Source organism: Diplotaxodon limnothrissa, linkage group LG14 (genome assembly GCF_057381915.1).
Source record: "Diplotaxodon limnothrissa isolate DT_005_m linkage group LG14, D_limnothrissa_male_GT1.1, whole genome shotgun sequence".
NCBI lineage: Eukaryota > Metazoa > Chordata > Actinopteri > Cichliformes > Cichlidae > Diplotaxodon > Diplotaxodon limnothrissa.
In genome coordinates, this window is record NC_140609.1 from 12,061,774 (window position 1) to 12,083,278 (window position 21,505).

The 21,505-nt window shown below is 43.2% G+C and overlaps 1 protein-coding gene across 1 annotated transcript; it reads right to left on the reverse strand.

Moving 5' to 3' along the window:
* Window positions 1-1,320: 1,320 nt before the first annotated feature.
* On the reverse strand, window positions 1,321-21,251 carry git1 (G protein-coupled receptor kinase interacting ArfGAP 1). Its single transcript, XM_085371698.1, has 21 exons — window positions 21,061-21,251; window positions 15,561-15,694; window positions 13,257-13,369; window positions 12,457-12,562; window positions 11,783-11,869; window positions 11,540-11,670; window positions 11,313-11,407; window positions 11,138-11,180; window positions 10,461-10,487; window positions 9,796-9,844; window positions 9,367-9,439; window positions 8,673-8,770; window positions 7,787-7,895; window positions 7,308-7,432; window positions 6,190-6,342; window positions 5,050-5,385; window positions 3,763-3,825; window positions 3,344-3,420; window positions 2,898-3,068; window positions 1,651-1,714; window positions 1,321-1,552 (listed from the first exon to the last, which is right to left on the reverse strand). The coding sequence occupies exons 1-21, from the start codon at window positions 21,110-21,112 to the stop codon at window positions 1,337-1,339; spliced, it is 2,322 nt and encodes a 773-aa protein (XP_085227824.1). The 5' UTR covers window positions 21,113-21,251; the 3' UTR covers window positions 1,321-1,336.
* Window positions 21,252-21,505: the final 254 nt, after the last annotated feature.

The following is a 21,505-nucleotide window of genomic DNA, read 5'->3' on the forward strand; positions in this document are numbered from 1 at the left end:
AATCAAGCGCAAAGAAAGAGAGGGGGGAAAAAGACAGCTGAGGACATGAAGGAGGAGCAGTTGAGATCCTGGTCCTGTCATAATACACCATGCCTTTGGCAACCGTTCAACACCCCACAGCCATAAGATGTATATATCACATGAAGGAAAATGTAATAAAAACTCAACTGTCTTTGAAAAGGAGCGCTTGAGAAATGTCGAGGACCTTTTTTTCACAGGCTGATTCGTGTGTTTGTTTGTTTGTGTGCATGTAGACTTAAATCCCAGTAAGAGGTTAACACATACTCCCACCTGTCTCCATATTCAACTAAATGAGACAAGAAAAAAAAAACATACATAAAATAAAAAATGACAGTCAGTAAAATTATCAATACAAAGCAAAAACAATAGGCAAGAAAAACAACAACAACAACAAATCACAATTATTCCAGTGTAAGGGTTTTTGTTTCTGTAAGTCAGTAAAAAAAAAAAAAAAAAAGTATTTCTGTCAGACCAAACAGACCTGCACATTCAAAAGGCAAAAAAAGGAGAGGAAAGAAAGGAAAACATGCCACATCATGCTGTGTACCACCAAAAGAAAGGGAAGGTGATGGGTTTAATAAAAAGAAAAAAAGAAAAAAAAAAAAGCTGGAGCCCCTCCTGTAAATGCTTACCCCCATGTGGAAGGAAGTGTGGGAATCAGACTGAGTGGGCTGCAGGTCCTTCTCTGCACCGGACGCTCATCCAGCCTGGGACAGCGTGGGGGTGCGGGGTCCCTCTTCTTTAGAGAGAGGAAAGAAGAGGAGGAAGGACAACCCGATTCCTCGTAAGGACGGAGGGACGGCGATGGTGTGGAGGCTGTTCTATCTACTTCTCTCTCGGAGCATACGCTGCCTCCCTCCCGAAGCGGGAGAAGGAGGGACGATGAGTTACAAGTGAGAATAAATAAAGCAGTCTATGACACGTATGCTCGTCACAGTTTGAGCAGTTTATGGTACATATCCCATTCCAACAGTCTGCTAAGGTCCCTGCGGGCTGTGGTTCCCGTGTTGGCTCCTTCCTTTCGTCCTTCCCTACTTTCGCTTCCACGCCTGTGGAATTTTTTTCCATTCACTGTAGTGTTTCTATCATACAAACGTCCTCTGCTTTGCTTCCATCCAAATCCCTTCCTTTCTCTTTTCTCTTCCTCATGTCAGCCTTGCTCCCCCGTCACTTCAATTCCTTACCCTTCATCTTGTAGTGTGATCGTACTCCCCTCCCACCCCCTGCCCCTCCCTCTTTCTCCCTCTCCTGGAAGCCCCCTCCCATCCCACTTTAAACCGCACATGCACTGATCCTCTCTCTTTCTTTTGTCGGGTCACTGTTTCTTCTCACGAGTGGTGATTGTGACCAGTTGCTTGGCAGCCTTGGCGATGTCGTAGGCGCACTGGATGACCTGCTGAGTGAGAAGCTGGTAGTCTACTGCAGGAGCGCCAGGCTCCGAAGGCGCCGCCTTACGGCACTCCACCTGCAGTCGTGAGGCACTGGAAGCCAACAGGCGGAGAGAACAGTGGACTGCATCCAGTGCTGGTCGCTGCAGACAGATGGAAGCAATCAAAAAAGAAAAAAGAAGATGTAGATGTAGATGAGAGACACAGTGTGAGAAATAAAACATAAGGACGGGGCACTTACTTTGGGGAAGAGTGAAGCCATCTCTGTGACAGCAGAGTGGATCTTCTCAGAACACGGCACAAAACTGAAAAGAGAAGTGATTCTTTAACTGAAGAGTCAAATGAGTCAAGAACTGTGCAACAGCACTAATGCAGGTGAGCAGGCGAGGTTCCTGCAACGACTCCTGTGGTAAAGAGGGAGCTGGTGTCCAGGAAGCAAAGTTTATCAAACTGGGAGTTTGAGTGACTCACGTTAAAGGTGGGTAAAAAAAGAAAAAGTCACACAGCAAATCTTTAATTTTTAACGAGATTTAAATCGATTTCTTAACACCAGCCATATTTATCAATAGAAAGGTTTAGTGTGCTGTAATTAAATAAAACAAAAGAGTTGAAACTGAGGAGAAACACTGCATTAGCCTCAAACTACAATAACTGCATTCTTTCCTTATTACACCTATCGTCATTGGCCCTTGGTAACCCTGGTGACCGTAAGTATGAGACTGCAAATACAAGCACCCACAACATTCTGAAGAGATTATATTTCTTATGTGGCTTCCTCTAGTAAAAGCTGGAAAATATTGCTAGCGTAACAGTTCAGCCTACTGCTGCTGGAGTTAACAACTACATTCTCACTGTGCAGCTGTCGACTATCATTCACATCAGAGTTTACCATTTAAAAATGGAGATTAAGGTGCTGTCTATGTCTATCAGACATGTGCTGCTTTGCATTAATCTGACGGCAGCTGAGCACTTGAGTGCACCCCGCTCATTCTCCTGGAAAAGTCATGAAGGGTAAACTTAGGTTAGGGGACACAGCACCAGTGTAAACTTCATGCAGTCACATGATCTCCTGTGTCTATGAGCTGCTCAGCTCTTTTCTAATTTACAGTAAGACTACTTAAAGTAGCTTTTTGGTGGTTTTGGTGCATTTTCACCATTTCTGACCCAGGGGGAGATTTTATTTAAACCGTTTACAGTTTTTATACATGGTCTTATATTTCCACCCCGAGTATACTCTTGTTTCTGTCCTCTGTCTTTCTTTCACATCTTTGTGATTCGGCCTCTCATAATGTCAACATCAACTGATTGTGAATTGCTATGATCTGATTTGATATTGAGGGTTTTTTCTGATTGAAATCAAGAAAAAAATAAGCATAACATTAGCTTAACTCAATGTCTGACAGGCTGGTTGTAAGACACGATTAGATTTGTAATTTTTATGCATTTTATTTTAAGATGAAAAGACTGTGCCACCATTTTTTCACCTACCTGTCGTGTTTGAACTCCTGAGCGGCCCTGAGCAGCTCCTGGATGTTCTTAGTCACCTGCTCAGTCTTCAGTATGACGTCCTCTGTGCAGGGTAAGGTGGGGTCTGGCTCACCCCCCTCCCCACCCTCCTCAGGCTCCCCACGGCCTTCCTCTTCACTGCTGCGGCCCATACTGGATAGGGAAACGCATTACCCGCGCAACAATTAAAACCTCAGATCGAGGACAGTAGGTGACGGTCATGGATGAGCATTTACAGTCCTTATGTGGCATTATGTCAACAGCTTGTGCCCCTCGTTTCTTACTAAAAACTGCTACCTCCACATTTGTGTTATAAGTAATTGAAAACAGTTTCTGTGAATCCATTTAAAAAATAAGATCATTAGAAAAGTAGAAAAGTTGGTTTTAGAAAGCTAGGAAATTTTTCAGATTTACATTCAAACACTGACCTTACTGAGGCGTCGTACAGTTGTGTGTTGTCGTAGTCGCTGTCGGTGCCACTGCCGTGCTTCTCTGGTTTAGGGACCTGGAAGAAAAACACAGCAGGAACTAAATAATCACCACACATCATGTCCTGTAAGTATACCTCTTCAATCAAAATTCTAATTTTCATTTGTTTCCATGTAATTGAGATGGTTTCCACTGATGTCCATTAAATGGGACAGATATTACACTACATTTAGTATGTGGGTAATTCTAATGGGATGAGGGATATTCTGTGATTGAATCTCAGGATTAGGGCCAACAGCAACAGACCCATGAGACGCTGGTTTGGATAAAACAATGTAAGCCAATAATCTCAACTTTCTGAATGCATTAAGTGGAGGATCATAAAAAGAAATGAAGAGCCAAAACAGCAGCAGCTCACCATGTATCTACCCATCTCTGCAGATCCAGACAGATATGGACTCCCTGAGCCGCCCTTCCTTACCTGGGAAGACAAAGGGAACACAAGGATAGAGAGAGGATGAGAGAGAGATGGAGGAGCATGGGTGAGGCCAGAAAGAAGATTAAAAAGAAATTGAAATATTAGCAGAAAGAGACAGATGATGAAATGAGCAGGGGGGAAAAGAAGCGTGGGGACATAGAGAAGAAGTTTTCTTTTTAAATAAACAGCAGGAAAACAAGGCAAACGAGTCAGTGAGAGCAGCACTGAACAACTCAACGGCCCATCATCTTTTTCTACACTACATGCCTCGCTGCTTATCTAACAGGAAGCAAACATACTGTCAACTAATCTAGCTTCTTCTGCTTGACTTACACACGGCACACAGCATCTAAAAAGAGACTACCCACACTCAATACTAATGTTGATCTCTGAAAAACAAAATGCATAATTACATACTGTGAGATAATACTACAAACTCAAAGACGAAATGGCAAACAATGCAATGACAGACAGAATGCTTACATCCAGAGGATGCACGGCTGCACTGCAGTGAGCAAAGAACGGACAGGTGAAGAAACAGACAGACAGAAAACAGACAAACAGGTAAATCTCTGTGTGAAGAAACAGTCACCAACTTGGTGCGGCGGTGAGATGTGTCTGCATTCTGTAGCTCTATTAACGTGCTGTAAACTAAATGCTGCTGAACTGCTCACCTGGTTGTCTGCAATATGAGAAACTTTTTTTTAAATTTTATTATATCTTTTCTTTAAAGTGGCGGTGAAACAAAAATGAACTTCTGTGCATCTGTGTGTGTGATCCCAGCATTTCCAGATTAAGCAACTGTCCAGCAGCAAAGACGTCAAAGGGGTTTGAAAAGGTCAAAGTGTGCAGAGCAGGCTATGCAGCGGTGTATCAGAGGCTTTTGCCAGGCAGCAGAACAGAGGAAACAGTCCTTTTTTGTTGTTTTTCTTTCCCATCTTTCTCCTTCAGGTCACACGTATGCACTCCATCATTTATGCAGTTTTAAAGCTCAATATAACAAATCTTTTTGAACCATTACAAAACTTCCCTTAAAAATGGGTTCGTGCACAACTGGATCTTTTGAAAGAGAAGGACTGAGAACTGAGATGCAAGGGGAAAGAAGAGGGGGGGAAATGTAAAGATCAGGATCAGACCATCACCTATTTAATCAGGCCAAAGACAGGCAATCAGAGCCACCGAGGCGAAGGTGGTGAGTGGAAAGGGGACAGGGCCGTTCTAACTTACGCTGGCTGTGTTGAGGGGCTGCAGGCGGGGCACTAGGGAGTCCAGGACTGGGGGACCGTGGGCCGTGGGGCCGGGGGCCGCCCCTGGCTCGTACATTGAGAAGGCCTGGCGTTCCCTCCGGTGAGGGTGGGAGTGGGGGGTGGCCGAGGAGGGCACCGAAAGCACCGGTGGGTCCCCTCCTGGCCCAAATCCACCCACTCCACCTCGCATCCCACCCACTGCCCAGTGGCCTCCTGTTCCCCCACCTCCACCAGGTCCCCCTACCCCATGGCCAGCTGCTCCCCCAGCCTGCTGGCCCCTCCGTAGCGCACTGTTCTCTGTCTGCATCCGGGTGATCTAAAGGAGAGGAGGAAGGCAGCAGGGAGGGATGAGACAATGGAGGGAGGGATGGAGGGAGGAACATGGGAAGGTTGAAGGGAATTGGGGGGGGTCAACTGAACGGTCAAAAACAAGCATCCATATTCAGGCTCATATTGGGCTTCACATATTAAGTCAGTATTGAGGGGGGGGGATGCAACACATGGTATTACACTACAATAAGCTGGGACTGGGTCTTAGGGAAGGGGTGGAGGGCTACAGTACATACCTGAAAATACAGTGTTTGTGTTCAAGGGGTCAATGAGGGGAAACTGTAGGATCATCTGCCCTGAGGTACTGTTGCCTAGCGCCCTAATCTGACACATTTGTTATTTGCAGTGTGTTTTTTTCTATGTTTGTTTCAAATCTTCATTAAATCCTCAGTGACATGAGAAGATGAACACATAAATGAATCACTTAAGCCAGTCGCTAATGAACATATTAGGGAAATGACAATGACTCACGGGGGGAAAAAAAGATGCAACAATGAACAGCACATGAGCTCCATCAAAAGTAAATAACACCCTGACGGGGAAAAATCATCTTGCAAAGATATTAATTTATTCAACTGTCTCTCCATCATTATACCCTCTTTCTGTCTGAATCAACTGCCCCATCTCTTTTACCAATCTGCCTCGTGTCTTCTAGTCATCATTACCAAGCACATCTTTTATTCCAACTTCTATTCATTTTGTATTCTCTTTCTAAGAAGCCACGCAGCAAACCCTTTATTAGTCTGAATGGTCACTGCTAATCCTCTCGTTCCACCTGCACTCCTCCTACCTCCTTCTGGAGCCGCCGGAGCTCCTCGCTCAGGTTGTTGTTAACCTTCATCAGCTGCTGCACCTTAGCTTCTGAGGAGGCCAAAGCCTTCTTCACCTCCAGATACTCCTGCAGGGTGATGGGACCATCTGACAAGTCTGAGGAGTCCATACTCTGGATCGATAGGAACATATAAGGCAGGAGGTCAAACGGGTCGAAAGATTTGGGGAGGGGTTGTGACTGAACTCCTTCAATACATTCTGTATTTAGTGAAATTCATGCATTAACAAGGTTCTAAATGTGGTTGTAATTTATACATTTTTTTTAAGCTGTGGAAAAAAAAAAAAAAAAACAGCCGTGGCTTTGAGGCAAGAAGAGGCCTAACTTGAAGGTAGGATCTCACACACACACACACACACACACACACACACACACACTAGACCTTTAGTTCTTGCTCTCAATATTCCCACTCACTTCCTGCCACCCCACAGCCTGCTCAGATTCAGCCCTCTACCACTCCCTGGAATTAAACCAATAAATACACCTTTCATAAACTACACTTTATAGCCTTCTGCTTGTGCTTCATTCACCACTACTTCTATTACCCCCTGCTTCATACTAGAACACACAATTCTTCGATGCTGTGAGCACCGTAAAACAACAAATCCATATATTTCCTTGGATTTAAAGGCGAGTAGATCCTCCAGCTTGGCGGGGTTTTACCCTGAGCATGAAAAGAAGCTTGTTACTGGTTTAGCTTCACTTCTACCCCTCCCACATGATTTTTCCTTCCTTTTGTTTCTTAAATCTGTCTCCTTCTCTTTTCCCTCCCATTACACACGCTCTCTCTGTGCATGAACAATGCCTTGTCTGACAGGGACCCAGAATAGCTGATGATGTCACTCAGGAGCTATGTGGCAGCCATGAGTATGGCCACTTTCCGCAAAGCATGTTGGGAGAAGCAGTCATTCAAGCCACTAAACTGTGGAAAAGCTTTGCTTACTAATATGACTGAATGAAATTCAGGGATAGAGGGAAAGGAAACACATCAAAATGGTGACTAACAAGTATGAAAGCCACAGAAATGTGCGGTAAAGGGTAGCTATTTAGAGAAAAAAAAAGTGTGTCACGCTGTATACCTTTGCACGGTTGCTACGTTGCGTGTTGTTGTTGTTCTGGGTGGTGAGCTCGCTGTCTGTGTCCTCGTCAGAAGCTACACTGTCGTAGTCGTGCTGGTCATCATCGATGCCCAGGTCCAGCGGGTCTGATAACAAGGAGAAGAAAAATCTGCCCATTTACAGTTTTCTTTCACATAATATTAGCACTCGCTCTTCTCTCAAACGTGATCTTTCTCCTGGGAGTGCTTAAAGTAATAACACAGTTGTGTGTCGTACTTGACCGTTTCATGTAAGAATAAACTGTCACACAGGAATGATTCTCTTATAAATGTGCTGCTGCTGCGACACAGGTGATTTTAAAAGTTTTAAGGTTTTATGCTTTGCAGACTTTTGCACACTGGTATAAATCAATAAATGGATATCTATGCATCGTGCATATTAATCAGGTTAGATGGCACTGCCTTCAAAGTTTAAAGTCTAGCCCTCCCTCCCAGTCTCACCAGTAGGGCTAAGACCTTTTCCCTGCTGTCTCCTTTTGGCGTCACTCAAGATGTCGATGATGAGGGTAGCAAACTCCCGGGCGTTGAAACGGGCGAGCTTCTGGCGGCCCTGAGAAAAGAACAAGCCGGGAGTTACACAAACACATGCGCACACAAACACTGGCATCAAAGCCTGAAATTCAGTTCCGCATTTTTGTTTTTTAAAATCATGAGCTGAGTATGAGACAAATACAATGGGGCCCATAGTCAGTGGTTCAGTGCCTGTGTGACTGCTGTGGTCAGTTACCATGTGCTGTGGAAAAACACAGTCATACTCTCAACACACACAGCAACACAACATGTGCAAAGGAACATAAACTCTACAATTAGGTTAGCGTCCAGGCATCTGCATAAGAGCACAAGAAGGTCAGCTCCTACCAAAGTGTAAAACCATTCACAGAAGTTCGACTCTAAAGATGTGATTTCTTCTGTTTTCGACCATAAATAGGAGCCTCTGACCACAGTGAACTGCCCAATCACGTGAAAGCAAACGTGGCCATGTGGGAGTTGTTTGTATGTGTGTGTGTACACTTGGGTTTGAGTGTTTACACCAAAAATGAGCCATTCAGATGACTATAAACTTTGTAAGTGGACTTGAGATTTCGCTCTCTACCTCACAGGGAGAGCTAGAGAGATAAAGAGAGAGTGCAGAAAGATTACACTCTCACATCTGAGGAACAGCCGCTGCTAATTTCACACTCCTTTCTCTGTCCCCCCCCCCCCCAACAAACACATAAACTGCCTATCTAAGAAATAAGAAATCTCCATTTTGTCTTTTTTTCCTTCCCCCCCTATCTGTTCCTTTAAATCAGTCATTACAAACGTATACAAGTATGTGCGTGTTTACCTGGTTGCGCGTTGCAGAGTATTCAGGGTTGACTGGTAGGAAAGGGACTGCGCTGCGTTCTGTTACCAGAGTGCTGTGGTTCTGGGTCGTAAGCCACACTGGAGACAAAAACGTAAAGCAGAAAATAAATCTGTGAGTGCGCGTTCAAACAACAAGGTCGCCCACATCCAACCACACGCAGCCCATCCACCCACACATCCACAGAGATATAAACAAAGTACAGCGAATCTCTTACAGTGCAGTTTTGTGTGTGCTGTTGGTGGTGTGTCTACAAGTCTATCCCTGCTACTTACCTGTGTGCTTCAGTCAGAAAGCGCGCTCTGACTTTTGCCCATACTGAAGGAAAGGGAGAGAAGAGAAGGAAAAAAGAGAAAGAGCGAAGAGGAGGAGAGAGACTCAAGAATTTGCGAGGCACTTCCTCGCTCCATTCTCCTCCCCCTCTTTCACTCAAAACATTTTGGCCTTCCTCTTTAGCAGTTTTTCCCTTCTCTCGTCGCCCTGTCCTTCATTTCACTTCCTCTTTCTTTGGCGCTTCTTATCTTTATATCAGCTTCACTCCCATAACTTTTCCTCAAAAGTTTTTACATTTTTCTAGTTTGTTTCAACATCAATTGGTCCACAAAGGGGAAAAAGCCCAAACGCACAGGCCCAGGCAGACAGTCGTAGAGGGTATAAAGGAAGCGATAAGGCTCACCTGCATCATTTTCTCTGCGATCCACCTCGTCATAGACGTCCATTGCTAGCTCCTCAAACAGCCGATTGTTGAGCTGCCACACATGCGCACACAAATTGACATTAGCGGGTCTTATTCTACATGTCTATATAGATACAGCACGTGCTGAACAATAAGCATCAGCGTGACAAACCAGAGAGAGCAGATGAAATAAAATGAATTTAATAACAATCTCTCAGATTGACATGGAGAGAACAAACAGCTATGAGCAGAAAATCTGTTTGTGACAACAACTTTTCTTTTCACCCAACAAAAACTCTTTTCTTGTATTTTTTATTTTTTTATTTTTTTACTTTCAAGAACCTGTTTAAAAAAAAAACAAATCCCCCCAAAACACAACAGCCTGTTGCTTTTGACATTATAACCATAAGCTATGTAAATTCAACTCACCGCTTGGAGCTTCTTCTTGGCAGCCTTGGCCAGTTCTGAGAGGTCCAGACTAGAACAAAAACACAGAAGATGACAATCAAAAAGGCATCGTAAATATACAGTGGAATAAAGTCGCAGGGAGGAAGGGGACAGGGGAGGGAGATATGAGATGGAAGAAAAAAAGTGAGAGGGGTGGAGGTGGAAAGGGAGTTTTTTCTAGAATGAGGAGGGAAGGCGGGACAACTTGTTCTACTGGTGACTGCTGGTCAGGTAACAACAGCAATATAAATGTGAGTTGGCTTTCACATATTATGCTGTAAGGGTGTCAAGTTTGTGACACAGTGAGATTACAGAGATTCGAAGCTTTAAAGACTGATCTGAAACTCTTTAAATATGCTCTCGCTATGGCCAAAGATGTCACTAAGGATACACGCGGAAGTAAACTTTGAATATGCGAAAAAGCCTGGTGTGATTCAAACACTCGACAGTCTTTCAGTTACAAGACTTCTTGATTGTTTACATCTGTTTAAATCTTTACAGCTTTATAATCTATAAACAACTGTTCAATGCCACTCAAGAAAAGCTGGATGCATTGTGGGATACATGAGAGATGGAAGTATACAGAGAGGGGACCGATGGGGAGAAAGAGATTCTGGGGGAAAAAAGAACAAGGAAAGTAAAGATACCTCTGTGTCGGGCACTTAGGACGAGCTCTGACTCCACCAAGCACAGCGAAATGGAGAACAGAAGTGAGAAAAACAAGAGAAACAGACAGAAAGAAGGGGAAGAAAAGCCACATGAAAACAGCTTTAATTGTTGTTAACAAGAGGAACCATTCACCAGAAACAGAACAGATGCAAGTGGAGTTAAGATGACAGCACAGAAGTAAGACCCATTTCAGTAACGAACAGATCTGGAGGTGCAACACATCTCTGAACTGTAGCTGAGAAAACCCAGCGCCCATCAAACAAGTGAAAGAAGCCGTGCTAAGAAATGCTGAACTCGATGTGTCACGGCCTGAGCACTCGTGTGTCTTTCAAATCCACGCTGCAGTTCAGCATTACTTAACCAAGCGCGCTTCAAGTATCTACCTCACCAAATTCACAGTGAACAGACAGCTTAATAAAGACTTCCTTTACCTAACTCCTTTGTGGGGGCTTTGGTGCCACCCTGTGGTCAGAACACTAAATTATATCAATACATACATGTCAGACAGAGAAATTAAGCAGTCACAGAAGTAAGGCAAGTTTGGCAGCTGCAAGTTTAATCATGTAGATATTTGTTTTCAGGCAATTAAACGACAACAGACTTGCAGCTGTTCATAATCAACTTAAGACAATAAAAATGATCATTTGGTCCATACCTGTCTGCCATTTGAGGAATGATATAGTGGCCATTCTTGTGATCTGGGAGAGAAGAGAAAAATGTAACAACCAAGTAACAAAAATCTACCACAGTACGTTACTGAGGTTAACTGCTGTGCTTAAAGGCATGTGAAGAGGAGAACAAAAACAAGAAAAACTGGTGCATTAGGTTACCTGGACGCCGACCGCACAGGTAGAAGGCTAACCTGTCCGTCAGCTCATACTGACACTCTACCAGACGCTCTGCTAGCTCTATATGGCCCGCCTGCCTGGAACACACACGCGCACATGAAATGATTCTACTTGTGTTGTGTTTACCATTAGATGACTCAATTCCAGAGCTGAACAGGGTCTAAATGCAGGTTTTGTATTTACTGAATTGTGCTTTCAAATTCCTGTACCTAGCATAGTCCATAGGTGTGCGTCCGTTAATGTCAGGCGATCCAGGGTCTGCACCATACACCACGAGCAGCTCAGCCTGCAAGATCTGCCCTGCCTTGGCTGCCACATGAAGTGGGGTAGTGCCTTTCTCCTGTGGGACACACACAGAAACACAGTCACAAACAGAGACGCCTGGCATAAAGAGAGTAAGTTAACAGCACAAGACAAAATGTGAGTCAGTGGTAGATTTATTTTGTCCTGACCGGGTGGAAGAAGTTGGCCTGAGCGCCGAGGGACAGGAGCCGAAGACACGTCTCTAAACTCCCCGTCCGCACGCTTGAATGAAGTTGCTAATAGAGAGGGAGAAACAGACAGGTAGAGAGGAGAGAGAGAAACGGGGGGAGTCAGGGCGGAAAGATTAAACATCACAGAGAGAAGGAAACAAACTGAATTCCCTTATTAGCCCATAGAGGCAGCACAGCGCTAGAGATGATTGTTGCATCCTGCTGTGTCATTCAGATCACTCCCTGCTGGGTTGGGGGGGGGGGGGGGTAATAAGTAAAAGAGCATCTGTGTGTGTTTGCCTGAGTGCATGCTTATGTGCAACGTCTGCTACTGACATTCATAAAGGAAACAACCTTTGTGCTTAGACTTGCTGTTCCACAGTATAGCTGTGTCAGTATAGGCTAATTAACCTGAACTCATAACATCCTACCCATCAGCTCAGTACAGAGTAACATTAGAGCGCAGATTAAAGACAATACTGGTTTTCTGTTATCATCCAAACAAGTGCAGAATCCTTCACTTAGCGGATAAAAGAAAGCATGCTTATAGGTCTACAGATGACAAGTCGAGTTAAATTATTCTCTAATTGTTTATCAAGAAAAAACAAGTGTCGCACGTATTCAAGTCAGCAGCTGTGTTTACGTTTTCTTACCTTACTGAGATCTTTAGTGGTGACGCCGTCGTCATCACGACAGGGCAGCTTGTGCACGAATGCGAGCATCTGGTATTTGGCTCTGATGAACTCTGACTTGGTGGGACTGCACAGGAGGGGAAGTTGAGATGGTTACCAAAAGCCCAGGCCTCAAAGGTAAACAAGAACACTCAAGGACAAAATATGTGGAACTGCAATTCATGCAATAAACCCTGTTATACAGGAAAATGCGTTTTAGCATCATGACTGCAAGTGCATATGGCGCCCCACCGAGGGATTTGAAGCCCCACTAGAGGTAAGGTCATTTTGATTTGACTTCATTTTTCCCTCTCACCCCCTCACTCTCATCAAATAGAAAGATCAGGCGCCTTTCTCTGTGAGGTACAGACACAGAAAGTGCTGTAATAATAGACAAACAGCCCCCCAGCAGTAATAAATAATCTCTACAGTGAACCGAACTGATGGGTTATGCCTAGTTTCCCAGTTTGCTTTACATAAATGGATAAAGAAATAAATCTGATGAACACTGCAGAGGTTTTTAAGAGGCAGTTCACACTAAACCTCCATTTTCCGGTGAAAAAGAAATGAGCAAATATTTTTCCTGCGGGTCCCGATCTCATGACTCTCCCAAAGCCATATTTCAGCCCACAATGCACTAATGTACTTAGAAACAAATACTAGTTGCAATTGTTCTTCACCAGTCAAAAAAAAAGAGAGAGAGAGAAAAATTATGCTTACAAAGGGACAATAATTTCTCTGTGTCCTAATGTGGATTTTGAGCCCGTGCAGAGCATACTTACTGGACTTTGTCCTGGGGGTTCGGTTTCCTGCGGCCACTCTGCACCTGAGCCGGGTCCAGGAGACTGTGCTCCCATATGGAGTTGGCCCCGTTACTGGCCAAGGTCTGAACCATCTGAAACACAAACGCGTACACACACACACACACACACACACACACACACACACACACACACACACACACACACACACAGAAGTGACTCAGTGATGGTTTGCTGTCATGAGCATGTTTTATTAAAGTCAGTGTAAAGCAGTGTGTTTGGAGTTTGTCACACGGAAGAAAAATGTGTTATCCTCTGGCTAAACTGACTGTTAATCACAGAAAATTAGGTTTCAATATCCTGAAAAAAAGAAAAAGCAATATTCTCTGCTTGGAGACGCTGTCTACTGAAGATGCTACAACTGTGCGCCCAATCATGGGAAGGCAGTTTCTTATGAAGATAAAGTACCTCTACAATTTGAGAAATGGATTATCAATCTAGAAGCTTTTTCTGTACAACAACCAGGCGATCAGCTCATTATGACCACCTGCCTAATATTGTGTTGGTCCCCCTTTTGCTGTCAAAACAGCCCTGACCCATCCAGGCACGGACTCCACTGGACCCTGTGTGCTGTGGTATCTGGTACCAAGATGTTAGCAACAGATTGCAAAGAAACCTTTAAGTTTAAACATTGAAGTCCTGCAAGCTGCACGGTGCAGAAATGATACATCAGACCAGGCCACCTTCTTTCATTGCTCTGTGGTCCAGTACTGATCCTCATGTGCCTACTGTTAGTGCTTTCAGCAGCTGATTGGGGTCAGCATGGGCGCACTGTCTGGTCTACAGCTGAGGCCCTACTGTGATGCTCTGTGTATTCTGACAGCAGTAACCTTTTCAGCAACGTGAGCTATAGTAGAATGTTTGTAGAATCAGACCACATAGTCCAACCTTCACTCTCCAGTGAGCCTCCGCTGCCCATGACTCTGTCACCCGTTCATCCACAGACAACCTGCTGTTAGGGCGTTTTCACATCTGATTCGTACTCTGGTTCAAATCAGTTAATGAGTCGGTAAACTTGTAGCCGTTCCCCCGTGCTTTGGTTTGTTTTCACGCAGAGAAAAATCCAAGTGAACTCCAAGTGAACCAGAATGTGTCACTACAAACCACGTGACAATGTTCAGTCTGCTTACTAGCCAGATGTGTCTGGAAGAAGGCGCTGTGTTCTGGACTATAACAGAATTTACTTTCATTAGCATTTGCAGATCTATCAGATTCTAACCCCTAACCCTGTGTGGCTGCTGGATGTTTTTAGCTCAAACTTGCTAATTGGTTTGGATCTAGGTGGGATCACATTCACACCATAAACCCCTCCAAAGGTTCTCGGTGCAGTCGTTGTGGTCTGCACCTGAGTGTGATTACAGTGTTTGCACCTGCACACATGAACCACACCAAAAAGGAAAATGAACCAAGTTTGACTTAAACGGATCAAAAACCGCACGTGTGCAAATACCCTTAGAGGTGCACAGGGCCGGAACCACCATACATTGATTGTGTGTGTGTGTGTGTGTGTGTGTGTGTGTGTGTGTGTGTATTTCTTTAGGTCACAAGACCATCACATTTACTAACATTAGCAAATGTTTCATGAAAACGATGCTTTTCTACAACATGCAAAAGTCACATTCAGAAAGTAGAAGACTTCCTGGGGTCTACTGATGCTAATGCAGTTCTATATGTTTTAAAATTACATCAGTGTTATGACTCCAGTGCATCACTGAAACATAATTTCTGGACTGGCCAGAAAATATTGGAAGAAATTAGTTTAACAGCTTATTTTCATAATTCAGTATCATATAGCTCACAGTCACAGTGATTTCTGTAACTATTATCTAACACATATAATGTGTTACGAAATAAATCTAAATTATCTTCAGTAAAGCTGCAGAACAACCCTGATACACATTTGTGCTCTACACTGGAATCAAAACTGGTTATAAAACCAATAAAGCCAAAAACTCCCACACTCCTCATGCCTCCTTAATTACAGGATGAAGCTGAAGCAGCACTAAGCACCTAAACCTGCATTAAGGCCATACTGAGACGAACACAGATATACAACAAGAGTACAGACAGACTCACAGATCAAAGTTAAACTAGATGATCAAATAAAAAATAAACACAAACTGCAGTACTGTGGATTTGCATCTTCTGAGCTGACTAAGATTTCTGCAGTAGCTCTTCTTTCGGTGGCACTACTCTGGGTACTGCGTTTGTCTCACAAGCCCTTCCCCGTTTCTCATTCCTTCGCTCTTCATTTCTCAGACTTACCTGCAGTAGGGAGGGAGGCCATCCGCTGTGCCTCAGGTGCTTGACTATGGAGATATGGCGGCCTAAACTGCGGTGGACCGAACAGCATTCATCACAAATCAGGACCCCTCGGTTGATACTGGTCCAGCCCGGGTCTGACAGACAGAAATACACAGAAAGCATTAGGATTTTCATAAGCACACTGTGACTGATAATTAGATTTTGGAGATTTTTAAAAATATTAAGTGCTTTCCATCCAGGCCACACGAACATACTCATAAATATCCACGATTTATGACGTGGGTGGTCCAAATTACAGTTTACTACACAACTATAATGCCATTTTTCCCAAGGAAGAGATGCAGTCTACCTACACTGCTACTCTTTTGGGCTTCAGTCAATATCAAGTCAAACATATGTGCGTCTTTTTTTATAGGTCTTTTTATCTGCTTCTGAGCAAAACCACATGATGGATAAAATAAAGATGAGTACCAGACAGTGATCCTGTCACAGATATTCCAATTAAGTTTCTAAGTTTTATACATTTCTCAGCTGAATGAGCACCTGGTTTGTATTATGCACATTAAGAGTAAAGCAGGATGTATATGTCAGTAATAAATCAAAGGGCTTTTATAACTGAGAGAATTTTGAATAAAAACTGGGTTATTGAAAAGACAAGAACTAGACATTTTTAAATATTAACTCTGAAAACTGACTTAAATAATGCAGAAATGAATCATGTGAAAGCACAACTATGTGGACACAGCTACATGGTTAACACTGTTGCCTCATAGCAAGAAAGTCTGAGACTCAAATTAGCCCATCTGGCCGGAGCCTTTCTGTTTAGTTTGTATGTTCTCCCCATTGCCTATAGGTGCAAATGGTTATCTGTCTCTATATGTTAGCCCTGCGACCAGCTGGCGACCTGTCCAAGCTGGCTGTACCTCGCCTTTTTCCCTATGACCATGGGATAGGCTCCAGCCCCTCCGTGATACTAAATTTGATGGACAGATGATTCGACATTTCCATATATCAGATAGTCTTTTTTTTTTCTTTTAGGCATATTACATATTAAAGTGATTTCCCTAACATTCATTATGTGCATGTATGTATTTACTCATTAACGCTCTCCCCGACTTTGCCCAGATCAGCTGGTGTTGCAGACTGCCCTCTGGTTGACAAACTATGCAACACTCAAAACACAGTTGAAGGGTGTTTCTCCCTTTTATCTTTTACTTTTTTATTCTCATTTATCATCTGTTATAAACGCTAAAGCCGATGAGCAAATAGTTAATACTGGCTTATAATATCAGTTTGCTTGGTCAGGCTCTGATTGCAATCAATTTTAGATATTCCTGTGAAGAACTGTGCAAGTCTGATAAGAAACAGTTATAAATAGCATTTTTACAAATATACACGTTAGCTTGCACCTTACAGTCATAAACAGCTAGGAATGAGACAAGTTGTACTTTGCTGCCACCACTAAATATTACTAGTTTATTACAATGGCTTGACAAAGAAACCTGTTTTAATACCTAAGAGAAGAAACATATCTCTAAATGGGTGCAAATGAGGTGAGGAAGTGAAGGGCAGCAGCAAAGGCCAGTGCCAGTCCAATGACACTGAAAGACTGAGTCTGGGTTATGTTTATGCCCTCAGGACCCTGACGCGATGAATGCCTCACAACTAACACAGTCTGCAGTATCAAAACAAGCATCTGCACACTTACATGCACACTGTTCACGCCCAAACGCACACACATATCTACAATGTGTGTTGGTCACACTCAGCCTGGGATAAAAACTGTCTGGGCTTAGGGTATTAATGGAGCTAAAATAGTCCATCATCAGATGAACCGGCGTGCTTTAAGTCTTTTTGCCCATAGAAAAAAAGAGGGGAAAAAAAGAAATATGAAATGCAAAATGGCTTTGAAAAAAGCAATAGCTCAGTTTAGAACAGCAGCCCCGTAGGCTTTAAAGGCCTCAGCAATTTAATTCCTTAATCTGTGTAATAAATATTAAAAAAAACTCCCACAGGCTAGGCTATCTGCCTGGTCTGCTAAATCAATATGAGGCTATGCCATTAAGCTATTAGAAGTGGATAGACAGTGCTGTATTGGTGAAATCTGCAGCATGTTGCTGCATAATGTTGCCTAAAGTTGGCCTAATTCATCAATCTAGTATAGCATTTGTTTTTATAAGTGTCAGCTAACCCTGCACAAAAACATATGCTACAAATGAGTGCAAGTTTTTAAAATTGTGTTACACTCCACTCTTAAACACTGAGATAACATGTTGCACACATCTGCATACTTTGGCCGTTAACGAGTTAGCTTCAGGCTTGTTTGGTGTATATCACAATATATACACATATATGTGTTTATATACAATATAAACACAATTAATACAGTGTTTAATTGTACTAAGTGTCAGCTTGCCGGATTTACTCCATCTTACTTCTAATTTTAACCAAACACAGCAACAACAGCAAAGCCTGACAGGGACACCAACACGACATATCGACTCAACCCCGCTGTTCTCTTCTGTGAATAGTTGCACAAGAGTTTCAGTTTCCTAAACAAATGCATCTGTGCGAAATAAAGAGTTTACTATAGTGACGATGTGATTCATTGTTGCCCGTAAACTGTGCAGATTGCCATGGTGTGACATTAAAGACTCCTGAAGCTTGGCTACGAAAAGGAGTATCAGTCGTCCTTTGTAGCCATGCCATTGAGTTATCCCCCAGTATGACACAAAGCTGGGTAGTAGGGAGGTGGCCTGTCACCAGGGGCTAGGTCAGCATTTTGCAGAAAGCACTGCGTGCGTGTGTGCGTAAGTCGCAAGGAGGGGCTGCATGCAGAGAGATGATGGTTGTAGAAGAAATGCACGGCTAGTAACAGGTACGCGAACAAGCCATCTACCATTGTGAATGCCTTATTTTGTCTAGTAAATAAACTAAAGCTTTAAAATATAACTAATATGTCACAGATAATGTGCATTTAATTATTCTGCAAGTTAATATAGTATCAACGAAAGGAGTTCAGCTGGGGTTTCATCAGTATGTAAAAAGTAACTCAAGGGGAACCAGAAAAGGAAAATAGGTGCTGAAGCATGTTAGTAAGTAATAATAGCAAGGTGTACAATGCAAGGCTGGACTGCAGCATTTAGACATAGGGGTGGGTTTTTATAATCGATTCATCGATTAAAATCGATTCTGGCTTGGATAACGTAAAATCGATTCATTAAAATCCTGAATCGATTTTTTAATATAAATTTATTTTGTCCGAAATGCCAGAATCTCTGGTGACATCTCACAAAATTTCAAGAACCACCAAACAGTAAATGAGAGCAGGTACAGGGATTCTGCACATAGACTTAAACACACAGCGCGACCCGCGGATCAGAATCAGTTAGATGTCGCCTTTCTCACAGTCGGGGCTGAAAGCCGACAGCTCGCTGATCCGGGTCCGCGCTTTGTGTTCATGCCCTTTATGCGCTGATTCTAAAGCTGTTAGTTTGATCTCTCTCCAAACAATATTGACCGAACCAGCAGCAAAAGAAGATCCAAACGCTTCACATAAACATCGTCATGAATTCACTCTTTTACTGTTTTGCTTCCATTGCGATGCGCAGCTCTCTCTCTCTCCCTCCCCCTCTCTACCTCTCTCGAACAGTTTCGCTTTCTTCATTATTCGCTTGCTTGTTACGCACAAGTCTACTGTTGTTTACAGCGCTGTCGGCCGCTGTTTTTTTCCCTTTTACATTCTTCCGAAAAGAAAACCTCATTTCTGCTGTTCAATACTGAACAAATTTAAACTTTTTAATATTATTCAAAATGCAAAATGCTTAGCCGTGTGTCTAATAAAACCGCTGTAACGTCAGAGGTAATGTTCATTAATTAATGGTTTTCTTTCGTTTTTGATGTACTGCAGAATATTTTTATAAAATCCCAGGCCAGGAAAATCACCTTCATGTTTTTCTGTGTTTTATCCTCAGCTACTTTGACACAAAGGCATCTGCTGTGATGCTCACACCTTGGATAAAGTCTTGCGAGTGTCAGCTTCCTTTTTATAGATACAAAAATATGTAAATGTTCTGATCTGAATTATACTTCTGACTGTCAAAATTTCCCAGATTTAAATCGAATCGAATCAAATTAAATCGAATCGTGGATCGAATCGATTTGGGACCTTGTGAATCGGAATTGAATCGATTCTAGAAATCAGTGACGATACCCAGCCCTATTAGACAGTTAAGAGTTATCAGGGGTCGCAGCTGTCATAAGAGCAGCTGCTGCACATGTATACATGAATGAACGCAAGCAAGGCACACAAGATCACCAATGATCAAGGGGATCGAACTGAAATAGCACGTGCATTTGGGGCTACATACGAAGGGTCTTATTGACATTGTCTCTAACTCAGATTTTAACAAACACAGATGGGGCCAAAGGAGAAGTGGGTTGGAAACTAAGCTAGAATTATGGATGGCCATTGTAGTGGAAATCACTACGCCCTGAACAGTATGGATGAAAGCTAAGGCAGGTGAAGCTAGAAATTATGTCCCTTTTCCTTTAAAAACAACAACAACAACTTTGTGTTGTACTAGATTAATGGAACTGAGGTGGCTTTTAAATGATTTTGAGGTACAACTACAGGTATGGCTCATTTCAGGTTTATGTTGAACTGTGCTCCAACTTAGGATGACTGTAAACTGAATTTACTCCTATTAATTCACTATTTTATTTCTTAACTTTACTGGAGATATTCTAAAATTATCAAGTTAAACAAACAGAAACTCTAATTAAGTTTTTGATACTTTACTGTATTTTTTAAGCCAAATTGTTGTTAAAGCTACTGACTGGTCGCTGACGCTTTAGCTGAATCAGCTTGGCAATAACTTGGCGTTTAGCAAAAGTTAGCTAAAGTAGCTAACGTCATAGCTAAGCTAGCAGTATAAAAAGCACGAACTCCAAAAGCCACGGGCAAGTGCTAACAATATGATAGCTGTCCATCGATATAAATGTATTATTATATCTTAGGACATTCACTCTACCATAAATTCTTCTATCACACAGCTGCATAATGACTCAAAATCGCCAGCTCGCTAGCCAAGCTAAGCTAACGTGTTCGGAAGTCTGTCCCGGTCACGAAAATCAAAACAAACGTCTCTTCGAGTGGAAAGGCAGCATAAAGCTGACAATGGGATCTTAAACTGCCCCAAATAAACTACTCGTTCTTACATATGGCCATGGTCAAATAAATATACCTATCAAGTTATTCAATGGTTTACATTAACGTTGAGCAGCTGTTAGCTAGAGATATTCTCCCGTTGTGGCAACACGCCTATTTTTTCCAGTGTTTATTTTGGGCCTAAACGACGCTTTGCAGCCCTGGCCGTTTTCCTGCTCTGCAGACCCTCTGACAATGACAGCAACTTCGGCCTTGTTCTCCCACCACGTCGCCCCCATCGACGCATTGTTCCAGTCCCATGGTCTGTTTTCCTTTTTTTCTGTTCCTTACCTGGCGCACTGCAGTCAGCGCAGACTTCTGTTCTTTGTAGCTTTCTCGACATCTCGAAAGTGGATGAAACGAAGAGGTGGATGTCGGCGATGATGTGAATATTCGCCCGTCTTCCCCCCCCCGGAGCTACAGACCGACGTCTGCCGTCAACCGATGCGGCCCCTGAATCCCCGGAAGCCGGGTGGTATGATCGGCTTTTCCCCCGGCCAGCTGACGACGACTGAGCTTCCCGTTAATTCCAGCGGTCTGTTCGCCCACGTTCGCTGATGAACTCCGAGGCTGGATCCAAGTTATGTGAACATAGTTAATCTGTTTGTATAAAGGATCTCATCTCGGAATATTGCTACAGTAAATCTGTTCCTTGCATTGCCTGCAACTCACCGAGAGACGGCAGCTCTTTACCTGACAGTATCCGCGCTCGCGCTCACTCACACGCGCTCACTCT

Coding starts and splice junctions, on each gene's coding strand:
- git1 (XM_085371698.1), bottom strand. CDS start 21,112: ATGTCGAGAAAGCTACAAAGAACAGAAGTCTGCGCTGACTGCAGTGCG. Junction 10,488..11,137: donor ATTCCTCAAATGGCAGACAG/GTATGGACCAAA, acceptor TGGTGGAGTCAG/AGCTCGTCCTAAGTGCCCGA. Junction 8,771..9,366: donor TCGCAGAGAAAATGATGCAG/GTGAGCCTTATC, acceptor TTTTGTCTCCAG/TGTGGCTTACGACCCAGAAC.